The 12,864-nt window shown below is 49.7% G+C and overlaps 1 protein-coding gene across 21 annotated transcripts in view; it reads left to right on the forward strand.

Moving 5' to 3' along the window:
* The window catches only part of NHS (NHS actin remodeling regulator), a 501,937-nt gene that overhangs the window by 151,205 nt on the left and 337,868 nt on the right, over positions 1–12,864 (forward strand). For 2 of the 21 annotated variants that reach the window (XM_044937030.2, XM_025276542.3), the window contains exon 1: positions 3,066–4,249. The exons of 17 other annotated variants lie outside the window; for them this stretch is intronic. In XM_044937030.2, the coding sequence (XP_044792965.2) occupies positions 3,700–4,249 (550 nt within the window). In that variant the 5' untranslated portion in view covers positions 3,066–3,699. Of the gene's footprint in view, positions 1–3,062; positions 4,250–12,864 lie in introns of those variants that run through there. 2 more of the 21 variants (XM_044937028.2, XM_044937057.2) reach the window with 2 other exon arrangements.

Genomic DNA, 12,864 nt, shown 5'->3' on the forward strand with positions numbered 1-12,864 from the left:
GTGTATTTGAAACAGAACAGACGTTTTCGGTGAAGAATTTTTTGGGAATTTCTGCTTGGTTGCTTGTGAGGTTCCAGGGCTGCTTGCTGACGGCTCTGCGGAGTGCGAGGCTAGCCAGGCTGGAGGCCAAGGGGCTGGGTGGCCCCTCCATGCCAGTCCTTTCCTTCAGCAAAGCCCGCGGCCCCCCTGGACTGCCACAGGCATGAGTGTAACTGGGGGGTGTGCTGACACAGTATGCTTCGTTCATTTTATAACGGCATAAGGTTTATACTGACCGAACATTTAAGTTTATGGGTGGATTGTGCTGGCCTTTGAGCTGCATGAATGACTCCTGGGACTTCGGCAGTGGGGTCATTTTTAAATGCCTCCTTTCTTTCCCTTTTGGCTGCAAGCTCTTGGTGATAAATATGTGTACATGGGCGTGGGGGGAGGGGATCATGATCCAGAGAGATGAACACGCACATAAGTAGATGTAACAGTCTGGCTTCAGATGTCAATCTTGTTTTCATCAGAGATTTTTGTGGGAAAACTTGGAGTCAAATGGGGCAATCTGAGATTTGAAAAAGAGCAACAGCTCCTCGGTGTATGGAAAATTCATTGGCACAAAGAATATTCATGCACCCCTCATGATGACATGATTTCAGTGTTTCAGTTCTATGAAGTAGGAACCAAACTAAAACTGTGGCTGAGGGGTGGGACGGGGGTGGGGGTGCAGCTTGAAGTGAGAGGGATACAGTGAGGCCCGAGGTGGTCTGAAGCTGCCCTTGCAAAGCTAGCACACAGTTTTTATTTAGACAGTGTCTGGGAAGCCTAACAATCACTTCTCTAAAAGTGCCTTTATTCACACCTTCCAGTGGACTGAGAAAGACATCAGCCCACCGGTATGAATGCATATTTTAATTTGTATTAGTTTTATTTTTGGTGACTTTGAAAGGAAAGCTATCCTTCACACTTATCAAGAAGAAAATGCTGAAGTGACCTTGAGAGGTCCCTGCAGGCTACCAGAGGACGTTTTGGAGGGGGGGGGGCACTGAGAATGAAGGAGATCAATAGCCACAATCAGAGCTTTTTATTTTGTCCACGTGGCTTCATTTAGCACATGAGCAGGAGTCCAGGAGATGACAAAAAGTTTCCCTTTTCACACAGCCGAACTGTACTTTGAATCGTTTTGAAGTCCTGACTCTGCTGACTGCTTTGGGGCAGACACCAAGGTAGCTAGCCTGCTCTAGAACTTAATTACTTCCTGGAATTCTACTCCTCCTGGGCCTGGAGGACAGCTTCCCCTCCCCATGGGACTTTCTGTCCTCCTCTTCAATCACCTCTGTCTGGTGGTCAGGGCCAAGGAAGGAATTCCCCAATAATCCAAAGCTCCCCTTAGGAATGAGACCCCACCCTGGTCATGTCCTGCTGGCCTCGAAGCACTGGCCCCTGAAGGCTAGGACTAGGGCAGTGCCAGGGGAGGGGCAGTGAGATGTGGGGCAGACCCATTGCAAGGCCCCCTAACTGGATGCTTTTACATACCCTCATTATTCTTTCTGCCTCAGTGTTTAGGGAGGAGCGGGTGGCTTGGCTACCTAGAAGAACTCATGTTCAGAATTGTGAACATATTTAAAAAGTCAAGCTGAATTTGAAAACAGCCAGCTCTAAGCTCTTTAGATTTGTGAGATAAAAACAAAAACAAAAACAAAAACACAAACTCCCAAAAGATGCTTTTCCAGAATATTCTTTTTTCACTTTTTATTTGGAAACAAACTCAAAGTTTAAGGAAATGTACCATGAATCCCAATATGCCCTTTATCTAGACTCACTATTTTGCACATTTTGCCCTTTTTTCTTTTTTTCCTTCTTTGTCCATATACATTATCACCATCATTCTTCTTGTTGCTACTGAACCACTTCCATGGGTACCTTGAAGACATCATGTTCTTTTACCCCCACATCCTCAGCCTGGATCTTTTATGAACAAGGACACTCTCTCGACAAAAATGTTATTTTCTGAGGTAGGAGAGGGATGTCTGTTGAAGCCTTTATAACTGAAGTGTGAGCCCGTCTAGAGTGCCGAGCGTGAGGCCTTATGCAGGCTGCTGCTAAAGGCAGGGAGAGTGGAGAGGAGACCCCACCACAGGTCTGGAGGGCTTTATTGTTGCCATAAAACATATTTTTTCCATGTTCTCTTTAGACACATGAAATGAAGTCTGCATTCCCAAGATCTGGATTGTGGCTTTAAAATAAAAAAAATATTTTTACAGTATTCTTTTTGGAGAGATGAAGGCATGCATTTTATTAACATTTCTCAAACTCTTTTTTAGCTTTTAGGCTGACAGCATCCAGCCTTAGACTGGTGCAATTGAAATACTGTACATGCCTTTTTAGAAATTACACCTTTCAGTTAACCAGAGGGGGAAACTATTTTCTTCTGTGAATCTTCTGTAAATATGTGTATTTACAGAATACACATACACGCTCTGTGATGGAGAGCTTTAACATCCCTGTGTGTGATCAGCAGAGTAGGGTGACAGGGAGGTAATCTGGTTTATCCCACCTGACGTGTCAATGAGTTCTGCAAGCAGTTTTCTGGGGTTTTGCACATGGGTGGTTTGGGTCTCATTCATGATGTTCTTATAGAGTCCTGGTCCAGCCCAGCGGCAGACGAATACCCAGGAAGGGGTATAAGCCAGCACGTTTGCCAGTCTGGCCACACCAGGATGCACTCTGAGGGGCAGCCCAGTTTTCCCTGCTAGGAACGCAAAGGACGTGCTCAGAGCTGGAATTTGGCGAAGCAACTTGCTCCAACACGTCAAAGCTGCTGCATCCCCAATACCCCACCCTCCTTCCGCCCTTACACCCCCAACCCCAACTTGAGGACTCCCCGCCCCCACCACGCTAACAGTCTCAATCCTAACCCCACCGAGGCGAGGAAGTATCTTTGCATCAGAACAAGCCTGGAGAGGTGAGGCCACCAGTGACTCCCAGCGGCCGCACAGGGCGCTGCGCCCCCTCGCCCCGGCCTCTCCCCCTTCCCCTCCCCTGCCCAGCGTCCGCCCCGCCGCCCCCGCGCCGCCTCCTGCGCCTGGGCTGGAGGCAGATTCCTCTCTCCGGGTTTTCAAAGCGCCTTTCCGAAACCACCTCCCCGCCCAGAGAGGGCGAGAGATCCCGGGCGCAATTGCTCCCCGGAGCGGCCGACAGGCGCGCGGGGAGAGGCCTGTGCCGGGGTACTTTCAAACTGAGGCGCGCGCACACACTCACACCCACCCACCCACCCAGACACACGCGCGTGCGCGTACTCGCGCGCGCATACACATACACACACACACACATACACACACGCCCATTTATATAGGCGGTGGCGGCGGTAGCGGCCGGGGCGGCGGCGGCGGCGAGCGCAGGAATGATGGAGCTGAGCCAGCCGACCCGGGTTGGAAGCAAGTGAGGAGAGCCTAGGCGCGCCCCGGGATTTCTGCGCCCCGTGCTTGTCATCCTACTCAGGGAACGGTGCACGGGCCGGCTGGACTGATTTGCTAGGGGGAGGGCGGGGAACAGGAGGAAGCCAGGTGAGCAAGGAGTCCCCTGCGTATCTGGACTGCCCGAACGCACCTTTGCCGGACTCCAGCCGCCTCTCCACCCAGGTGGGCGCGTCCGCTTCCCCGCTCGCCAGGGGCGCTTTGAGGAGACCGGAAAGTCGCGGCCCGGCTGCGCGGGATGCCTTTCTCCAAGCGGATCGTGGAGCCGCAGTGGCTGTGCCGGCAGCGACGCCCGGCGCCTGACCCGGCGGAGGACGCGATCGGAGGCAGCGCAGAACCGCCGCCGCCGCCGCCGCCCCTGCAGCTGCCCGGCCGACGGGACGAGGCCGTGGCGCCGGGGCCAGAGGATCCTCCCCGCGCACCCCCCGCGCCTCCTGGGCCGCCACTGCCCGCGCCAACCGACCAGGCGCCGCCACCGCACGGAGAGGCGCCCGCGGCGGGTGAGGAGAGCGTGGCAGGGGTCCTGGAGGCGGCGTCCGTGGCTGGCGAGGCGTCCTCAGCGGCAGCCACCGCGGTGTTGCTCATGCTCGACCTGTGCGCGGTCAGCAACGCGGCGCTGGCCCGCGTCCTCCGGCAGCTCTCGGACGTGGCCCGGCACGCGTGCAGTCTCTTCCAGGAGCTCGAGAGCGACATCCAGCTCACCCACCGTCGCGTCTGGGCGCTGCAGGGCAAGCTCGGCGGCGTGCAGCGCGTGCTCGGCACGCTGGACCCCAAGCAGGAGGCAGTGCGTGAGTACCCGCGCGGTCCGCCCGCCTAGCGCTCGCTCCGGCGCCGCGCCCTCGCGCCCTCCGCGGTCGCCGCAATCCCAACCCCGCGGCGCCGCGCCTGCTGCGGTTTACACCTTACTCTTGCTTCCCCATCCCTCCCCTCCCCTGGGACTCACCCCAGTCCTCCCAGAGTTCGGGTGAGGGATGCAGACGCCAGGGGAGAAAGTTAAAGGGGGCGGTCTCTGACCTCAAAGGCAGCGGTGGACTGAGAGGGAGCATTTATGGGGACAGAGAAGGCAGAGGGGCCTGTCATTGACTTCTGGGGCTCGATTTCTCTGTCCCTCCTCGGGAGGCAGAGGGTTGGTGCTACTTCTGTGGTTTCCAGCAGCCCGTCCTGAGCCCTGTGTAGTCCTCCCACCCCCATCCCAGTGCGTGCTTGGCGTGGGGGGGGGGGGGGGGGAGGCTCGAGAAGTGGCCTTTTAGAGCTTCTGCTACGCTGTGCCAGTTTGGGCCCTCTTGTGACCTCAGGGGCTGCACCGAGCTCCGGACTTGTGCCCTGTGCTTGTGTGCGCCATAGCGCGGCGCCGCACGCCTCCCAGAGTGAACTCCGAAGTGCTCTGCTCCAGCCTTGTGGCCTGGGAGGGGCGTGGAGGGAGAAGTGTCCTGGACCCTGGGGAGGTCGAGGAGACCCTTGGGCATCTCTCCTGGCCTGACCACAACAGGGTTCCTACTGAATGACTCTCTATGCCATCTTCCCTCCAAGAATCTTGGAGGTATTCCGCGCCCCGCTCCCACCCCCCACCCCAACGTGTACTATCATCCAATTTCACCCGCGTGTGCAAGACCCCTGAGCACCTTTGCTGCCTGTTAACTTCACTCTTGCGACATCCCAGGGCTCCCAATAAATGTAATTCTGGCGCTCAGGAGGGTCCCCTGGCGCACTGTTGGCCAAATCAGGAGGTGTCGGAGTCATTTAGAACCGAGCGGACGGTGGGCGGGGGCCCTAGGCTAGCATGCCGGTCCTTTGGCGCCTAGTTCAGCGGCTGCGACGCTCACAGCGAAGGTGATGTCAGCGCCTCCGACTTACATAAGAAGCTTCCCCGGTTGCTGCAGCAGCTGCGCCGGTGCGCGGTGGCCACTGAGCGCGCGGGGCGGGGGCGCTCTCGGCATTCTTCCCCGGGGACTTCCGGGCACCTCTGCCCTGCAACCTGGCCCAGCCTTCTAACCAACCCTTCCCGCTCGAGCACTGCCTTCCTTCCCCAAAATAAAATAAAGTAAAACCCCTTTGAACCCTGGCCCGGGAATTCGCTGCTTTCTGCAATAACAATAATAATAAGCGTAATGAATAAATGATGTGCGCGATCGGTTTTCGCAGCTATAAAAGACCCGGAGTTGGGTTAATGACTGGTTGTTTAAAGGGCAATTCCGGGGATGAGTTCTGGAAAGAATTAGGACTGCCGTGGGCCAAGTCGTATTTTACTTTTGGGACTTGAAATGAGCGCTTTAATCCTACCTCCTTTTTTACCCCAAACCACACAGCAGGGACAGGCCCTTCACTTTCAACAGCGCTGATATCTAGGGAGTGCGGTCGGGGGAGTGGTGATTTCACTTCAAAAGGAGTGGAGGGAAGTTTTGCAGACTGTTGAGTGGTGCATACATTTCCCGTGTGTGTGTGTGTGTGTGTGTGTGTGTGTGTGTGTGTCACACACACTGCCCCTTAAATGAGATTTCTCATAAGTGAAACTCAACACTGGAGAGAATGAGTTTTCTCCCTTTTTTCTTTAGAGGCAGAGGTGGGTAGTTATGTACCCAGAATTTAATACAATCCTTTACACTGGTTGGAGTACAGACTAATGGTTAATGAAGAAAAGGGGATTTTTGGTGTGTGCCTACAAGTGATGAACATATACTCTGTTTAGGCAGTTCCCTGGTGGCCTAGCTGGTAAAGAATTTGCCCACAATGCGGGAGACCCGGGTTCAGTCCCTGGGTCGGGAAGATCCCCTGGAGAAGGGGATGGCAACCCACTCCAGTATTCTTGCTTGTAGAATTCCATGGACAGAGGAGCCAGGTGGGCTACAGTCCATAGGGTCACAAAGAGTCAGACACGACTGACTACTTTCACTTTTCACTTTCTTTCATACTCTGTTTATGTGTATTTATACTTGAATAAAGATGGGGCTCATATAATAAAAGGGATAGGCTTAGAATCTCCTATTATTTTTACATTTTTCTAAAATGTGATCTCCATGCTTTGTACCCATACCTCTCTCTTCTCTTGTCCACATAAATTTAGGATGACATTGTTCCTGTTTGATGTCATAAAGGCATTAGCTTTGGGAGGAAAAGCACAGTATTGTGTCTTAATTTGGGTTTCTCAGTGTGCAGAGGTGGAGACAAAGATTTCTGTGCAAGGAGTTTCTTTGAGAGGGGATCCCATGAAGCACGGGGAGGGAGTGGGGGAGTGGGCAACTGGGGTTCAATCCAGCACACACCTGAAAGTGTTCCGCTGAGAAATGAGGAGGCTGGAGTATTTATCCATCAACTTTCAGCACTCACTGATGGAGAACACCTGGAGCCTGAACTCCCTGGCTTCTGAGACCCACCCCAGGTGTGGGCTCAGCAGGCTCCTGGGCCATGCAGAGAGGTGTCAAAAGTCTGTGGTGTGGCATGCGGGACCTTTTAGATGTGAAGATCCTGCATGCTGCAACTTAGACTTCGTGTAGCCAAGTAAATAAATATTTAAAATACAATGTCTGTGTCGTGTTTGGGAATGTCTGCAGGGGTCGCCTGGGAAGGGGAAAGGGGCTGTTTGTGGGTGGAGAACCAGTGGCATTTGCTATGTTATGCATCTCCCTTCAGCATTGCTCAAAGCCTAAGGGAGTTTCAAAGGAAGAGGAAGCCTAAAAGTGATCGGACTTCCCTTTTCTTCCCCCCTTGAATGTGTCTGGGTGCCTCCATACCCCTGTGTAGCCTTTCCACCCATATCACCATTCTCCATGCTGCTTCATCCTTGGATAGCTTCTTCCTGTTGCCCTGAGACAAGCTGGGGTGGTTTTTGCAGGGGTGACATCATCTGACACACACTTCAGCAAAGTCACTCTGGAGGCAAGTCTGGAGGCTGGTAGACCAGTTAGACGGTGCAAGTGGTGACCATGGCTGGGACTCAGTAGACAGTGAGAAAGGCTCAGATTGTAAATTCATTTTGCAAATAGAATTGACAGGACTTACCAATTGAATTGGTTACAGGGTATAAGAGCAGAAAATAATAATAATTATTATGGATGACTCCTAGTGGGTTTTTTTTTCCTTAAATAGCTTATAGAAGGTCCATTTCCAAAAACGGGTAAGGTCTGTGGAAGAGTAGATCTTTTATGGTTGGGGTAGGGGAGAATGGAACTGATACTTTTCTGTTTGTGCTATGTTAACATGAGATGCTTGTGTCTAAGACAATTAGATGTGTGAATTCAGAACTCAAGAGAGAGGTCCAGGCTGGAGATGCAGATGCAAGATGTAAGGGCAGAGATGATATGTGAAACCCTGGAGCTCAGGACCAGGTAGAGAGTAAAGAAAAGGGGGCCAAGACTTATCCTAGGGCAGTCCAACTTCAAAAGTTTAGTAAAGAAGAAAGAGCAGTGAGCAAGCTAGAAGGAAAATCAGGAGAGTGGTATGATGGAAGCCACGAGGAGGTGTCTCAGGAATGGAAGGGGAATCGTTTTGGTCAAATGCTTCTGAGAGGAAGACAAGTGCTGATGTAAGACCATTGAGTCTGGTACCTTGTTAGCAATGAGTGGCCCTGCTAAGTGCCATTTCAATGGAGGGGTAGAGAGGAAGGCCACATAAGAGGGGATGAAGAGAACAGGAGAAGTGGAAGAGGAGAGAGCAAGCACAGACAGCTCTTGTAAGGAGTGTTGCTCTGAAGGTAGGGGAGGAATGGGGCCGTGGCTGGAGGGGAATAGAGGGCCCAGGGAGATTTTCATAAAAGGTGTTGATATTGAGGCATGTTTAGATTCCATGTAGAGGGAAGAATTGATGATGCTGGAGAAAGAACTGGACAATTATGGAAGTCCTTGAGAGGCTGAGAGGGAAAGGGATCAGAGCACTGTTGCCCATAGGAACTGGAGAGAAGATGACAGATATGGGCAAAGGGACAGGTGGACTGGTGAACTGGTAGCAGTGGGATGGGGTGTTCTTACCCAATTCCATCTCTTTTCTCTGACTTTCTTGGAGAGATCATCAGTTGAGAGGGTGTTGGTAATGTGAGGAGAGAGGACAAGGCATTAGTGCTGTCTCAGGAAGGGAATGTGGATGCAGGAAAGAAGTATGGAGGGGTTCCCTGGCTGTATGGAGAGCCTTCTGAGACTTACGGTCATAAACATGGACTCAGTCCAGCTTTTCGGTCACTAAAACTGGAGATTTTGGAATTATTTCATGGGGCTCAATCCCAAACTGTTCATCCTGAGACATTTGAATGACATTGGCTTTTGGGTTGCTGTTGATTGTATTTTGGAGAAGGCAATGGCACCCCACTCCAGTACTCTTGCCTGGAAAATCCCATGGATGGAGGAGCCTGGAAGGCTGCAGTCCATGGTGTCGCTGAGGGTCGGACATGACTGAGCGACTTCACTTTCACTTTTCACTTTGATGCATTGGAGAAGGAAATGGCAACCCACTCCAGTGTTCTTGCCTGGAGAATCCCAGGGACGGGGGAGCCTGTTGGGCTGCCGTCTATGGGGTCGCACAGAGTTGGACACGACTGAAGTGACTTAGCAGTAGCAGTGATTGTATTTAGTTTCTGAGTCTTAAAGTACTTTTTATATTGAAGCTGAAAATTCATGCTAAGTCACTCAGTTGTGTCCAACTCTTTGTGACCCTGTGGACTGTAGCCCACCACACTTCTCTGTCCATGGGATTCTCCAGGGAAGAATACTGGAATGTGTTGCCATGCCCTCCCCCAGAGGATCCTCCCAACCCAGGGATCAAACCCACATCTCCTGTGGCTCCTGCTTTGCAAGCAAATTCTTTACCACTGAGCCATCGGGAAAATCAACAGAAAAGGGCACAGACCATAAATGTATAGCTTGGTTAACTTTCACAAAGTGAGCCTCTCACATAACCATCACCAAGATCAAGGAAGAAAACATTGCTGTATCTTGAACCACCCTCCCAAGGCCCATTTTATCCGTCACTACCCTCTTCCTCAAGGGCAGACCTCTTCTGTCAATTAGGTTTTCCTGTTTTTGAACTTTGTGTAAGTGGAATCACATAGTATATATACCTTTAAGTGTCTAGTGTTCCTCACCCAATATTATATTTATAAGAGTCTTCCATGTTGTTGTATATACAGTAGATTGTTCCTTCTCATTGCTGAATAAAATTCCATCGTGTGCATATACCACCATTTGTTGGTCTGTTCTAATGATGAATATTTGGGTTATTTCCAGGGTAGGGCTATCACCACAGATGTTTTTCTATGTGCTTTCTGGTGGGCTTATGTTTGGAATATTGTATATATACATACACACACACATATATGTACACAATTGTTTGGAATATGTCTAAAAGTGGAATTGCTAGATCAAAGCGGATATATATGTTTGGCTTTAGTAGCTACTGCCTAACAGTTTTCTAAACTGGTGGTACCAATTTATACTCCCAGAAGTATATGCAAGTTCCAGTTGCTCCATGTCCTTACCAACACTGGTATGGTCTTTTTAATTGTAGCTACTCTGTGGGTAGCTAATAAAAGTCTCATTGTGGTTTTAATTTGCATTTCACTGACAGCTTATGAGATTGAGGACATTTTCATATATTTTTTGACCACTTGAATATTCTCCTTTCCTCATTTGTTCTTCATTTTGCAATAAGGTTCTTTGTGTGTTTTTCCTTCTCTTGTAGGAGTTGTTGTGTGTTGTGGGTGTAAGTTCTTTGTGAGCTGTAGATGTTGCAATTACCCTCCCTCTGTCATGTGCCTTCTCACTCTCTTAGTGTTGCCTCTTGGTGAGCAGAAGTTCTTGTTTTTATGTAATCCGCTTTATGGATCCTTTTCTTTATGGTTAGTGTTCTTTGTGCTCGGTTTTATTTGTTTTTAAATTCTTCACTAAGCCCAGGGTCATGAAGATATTCTTCTATATTCTAGAAGTTTTTTTGTTTGGACTTTGTCATTTAGATCCATGATTCACATGGAATTGGTATTTACACATGGTGGGAAGAAGGGGCAAGATGCATTTTTCCCTGTGGATTAATCCATTGCCACATACTGAAAAGACCATCATTTCCCCATTTTACTGCAGTGACATGTTTGTTATCTAACGAGTGGATTGATTTTATTTTTCTGGTTAACATTCATTGAGTTTTGCTCTATGTCAAGCCCTGTGCTAAGATCATTGTATGAATCATCATATTGAATCTTCACAATGACTCTATGAGAGTTATTGTCCTGTTATTTTCCTACTTTACTGAGAGTTAACAACTTACTCTAGGTAGTAACAGCTGGAAAGTGCTGGAGCCTAGAATTAGGGTCCAGGTCTGAGTGCACAAACTGTATTTGCAAACATTAGACTTTTCTCCCATGAGTGGCTACACAAATCTAGAGCAGTTCCAATGTTTAAATCAACATGCTTCTGTCCACTTGTCATGTCTCTCCCTGCCTTCCCCACCTTCCACCCCAGTCCAGTCACACTGAGCTCTACTGGAACCTAAGTCACCAGGCTTTCTTGTTCTTCAGGCCAATGTGTATATTGCTTTTCTCTTTGTAACATTTCACTGGCTCATTTCTGTGCTTTCTTTGCTAATCTGTGGAATTGTCATCTTCTTGGTACAGTGGAACCTGATCCCTTGCTTGCTGCCTTCCACCTGCGAATTTTCTAGAACTGTGTGCTAACCTTTATCTTAGCTTTTCTCTTTCTGGACAGCAGACTGTGTGGGTGCTCTGCTAGATTCCTTCAGCTCTCACCTCTCATTCTGAAGGCTGCTGCTGCTGCTAAGTCACTTCAGTCGCGTCTGACTTTGTGTGACCCCATAGACAGCAGCCCACTAGGCTCCCCTGTCCCTGGGATTCTCCAGGCAAGAATATTGGAGTGGGTTGCCATTTCCTTCTCCAATGCATGAAAGTGAAAAGTGAAAGTGAAGTCGCTCAGTCGTGTCCGACTCTTTGCGACTCCATGGACTGCAGCCTACCAGGCTCCTCCATCCATGATTTTCCAGGCAAGAATACTGGAGTGGGGTGCCATTGCCTTCTCAGATTCTGAAGGCTGCTTACTGCTAACTCCTGTGACTGTGCCTGGGGCTTCTTTTTTTTTTTTCCTGCCTGATGGACCATGCTAGGCCCTGCACAGAGGGCAATCCAGAAGTGCCAGTGAGTTAATGCCCCTGAAGCAGTACTCAACCAGTTATGGATAGGACACTGGGGGACCATGGCCCTGCTTCCTTGCCCCTTGGATGAGAGAGCTCCAAGGCATGTTCTGTACCATCTCTCAGAGTTCACCAGAGGACTGAGCTGTAGTTGCTCACCGTGGTGACGTGTCTCAGACACACTGTGTATGCTCTGCCTTCTTTTCCCCATCTCTTACCTATGGGTGCTCCCTGGGGTCAATGCCCATAAAACCTTCTTGCCCTTGAGCTTGCACTTGTGCTTATAAGGTCTGGGAGAGCCCATGCCAGAACAGTCTGTGTAATCTTTGAACTGTGAAGGTGAAGACCTGGGACCGAGAGTATGGTAGAGGTCACACTTCTCTTTCTTTTTCCCTAAACTTCTTTCCTGAGGATTATTACATTTGCCACATGGGCACACCCTTCCAGACGCTCAGTGGTGGGTCTGGATATAACCTACCACCCTTAAGTGGGCTCACAGTTTGAACCTCTTATTGGGGTGGGAGGAGGTCTTCAGTACTTCAAAAGTGAGAAGGGGCACAAAGCAAACTCAGGCCTACAATGATGAAGACATACTCCATCATTTCCTCAGTGTTCTGTCAGCCAGCCTTTGAGAGTACCCTTTGTTTTCCTGTGGAATTGGGCCAGTGATGGCCCCAAGAGATCCATGCTACCTATTTGGAATACATAATCTCAGCCACAGCTGAGCCCCAAACTGCTAAAGCCAGAAGTAGTCTAAGAAGTAACACTTGGGGTGAGTCGTTCATTTGGGTTTGGTATGGCAATGCTCATCATGGGTTCAGCCTGCTTTTGGAAGGATGATCCCTTTCCTCCCCATTCTGTTCATTCTACCACTCACAAAACCCCTTTACAGTCTGGTTCATGTGTTTTTTTGTTTTTTTTTGGTGGTGGGGGGGAGGGATGTTTTCTGCGCTGTGGTTAGGTGTCTTTTCCTCCTGGCTCTACTCAGCAAGTTTTTCTGAGACATTATGGAATCCGAACAGCTCTACTGAAAGCTGCTTTAAAACCTCTCATGGAGCAACCGAGAAGAAAGCAATCTTTCAAAGGTTAATAATCCATGGGTATAACTTCCTCATAACCAGTAACAGCAACACATTTCTTTTTAGACTTTTCTTGTACTGAATTGGGCTTTTAAATCAAAACTACCAAACTATTTTACCTAGGAAATAATTGTGATTCTGTTGGGCTGGTATTTCTAAGATGGTAACAGTAAAGATTTCTCTCTTTGTGTTTGTGGAAGTGTTTT

This window comes from Bubalus bubalis, chromosome X (assembly GCF_019923935.1).
Source record: "Bubalus bubalis isolate 160015118507 breed Murrah chromosome X, NDDB_SH_1, whole genome shotgun sequence".
Lineage (NCBI taxonomy): Eukaryota > Metazoa > Chordata > Mammalia > Artiodactyla > Bovidae > Bubalus > Bubalus bubalis.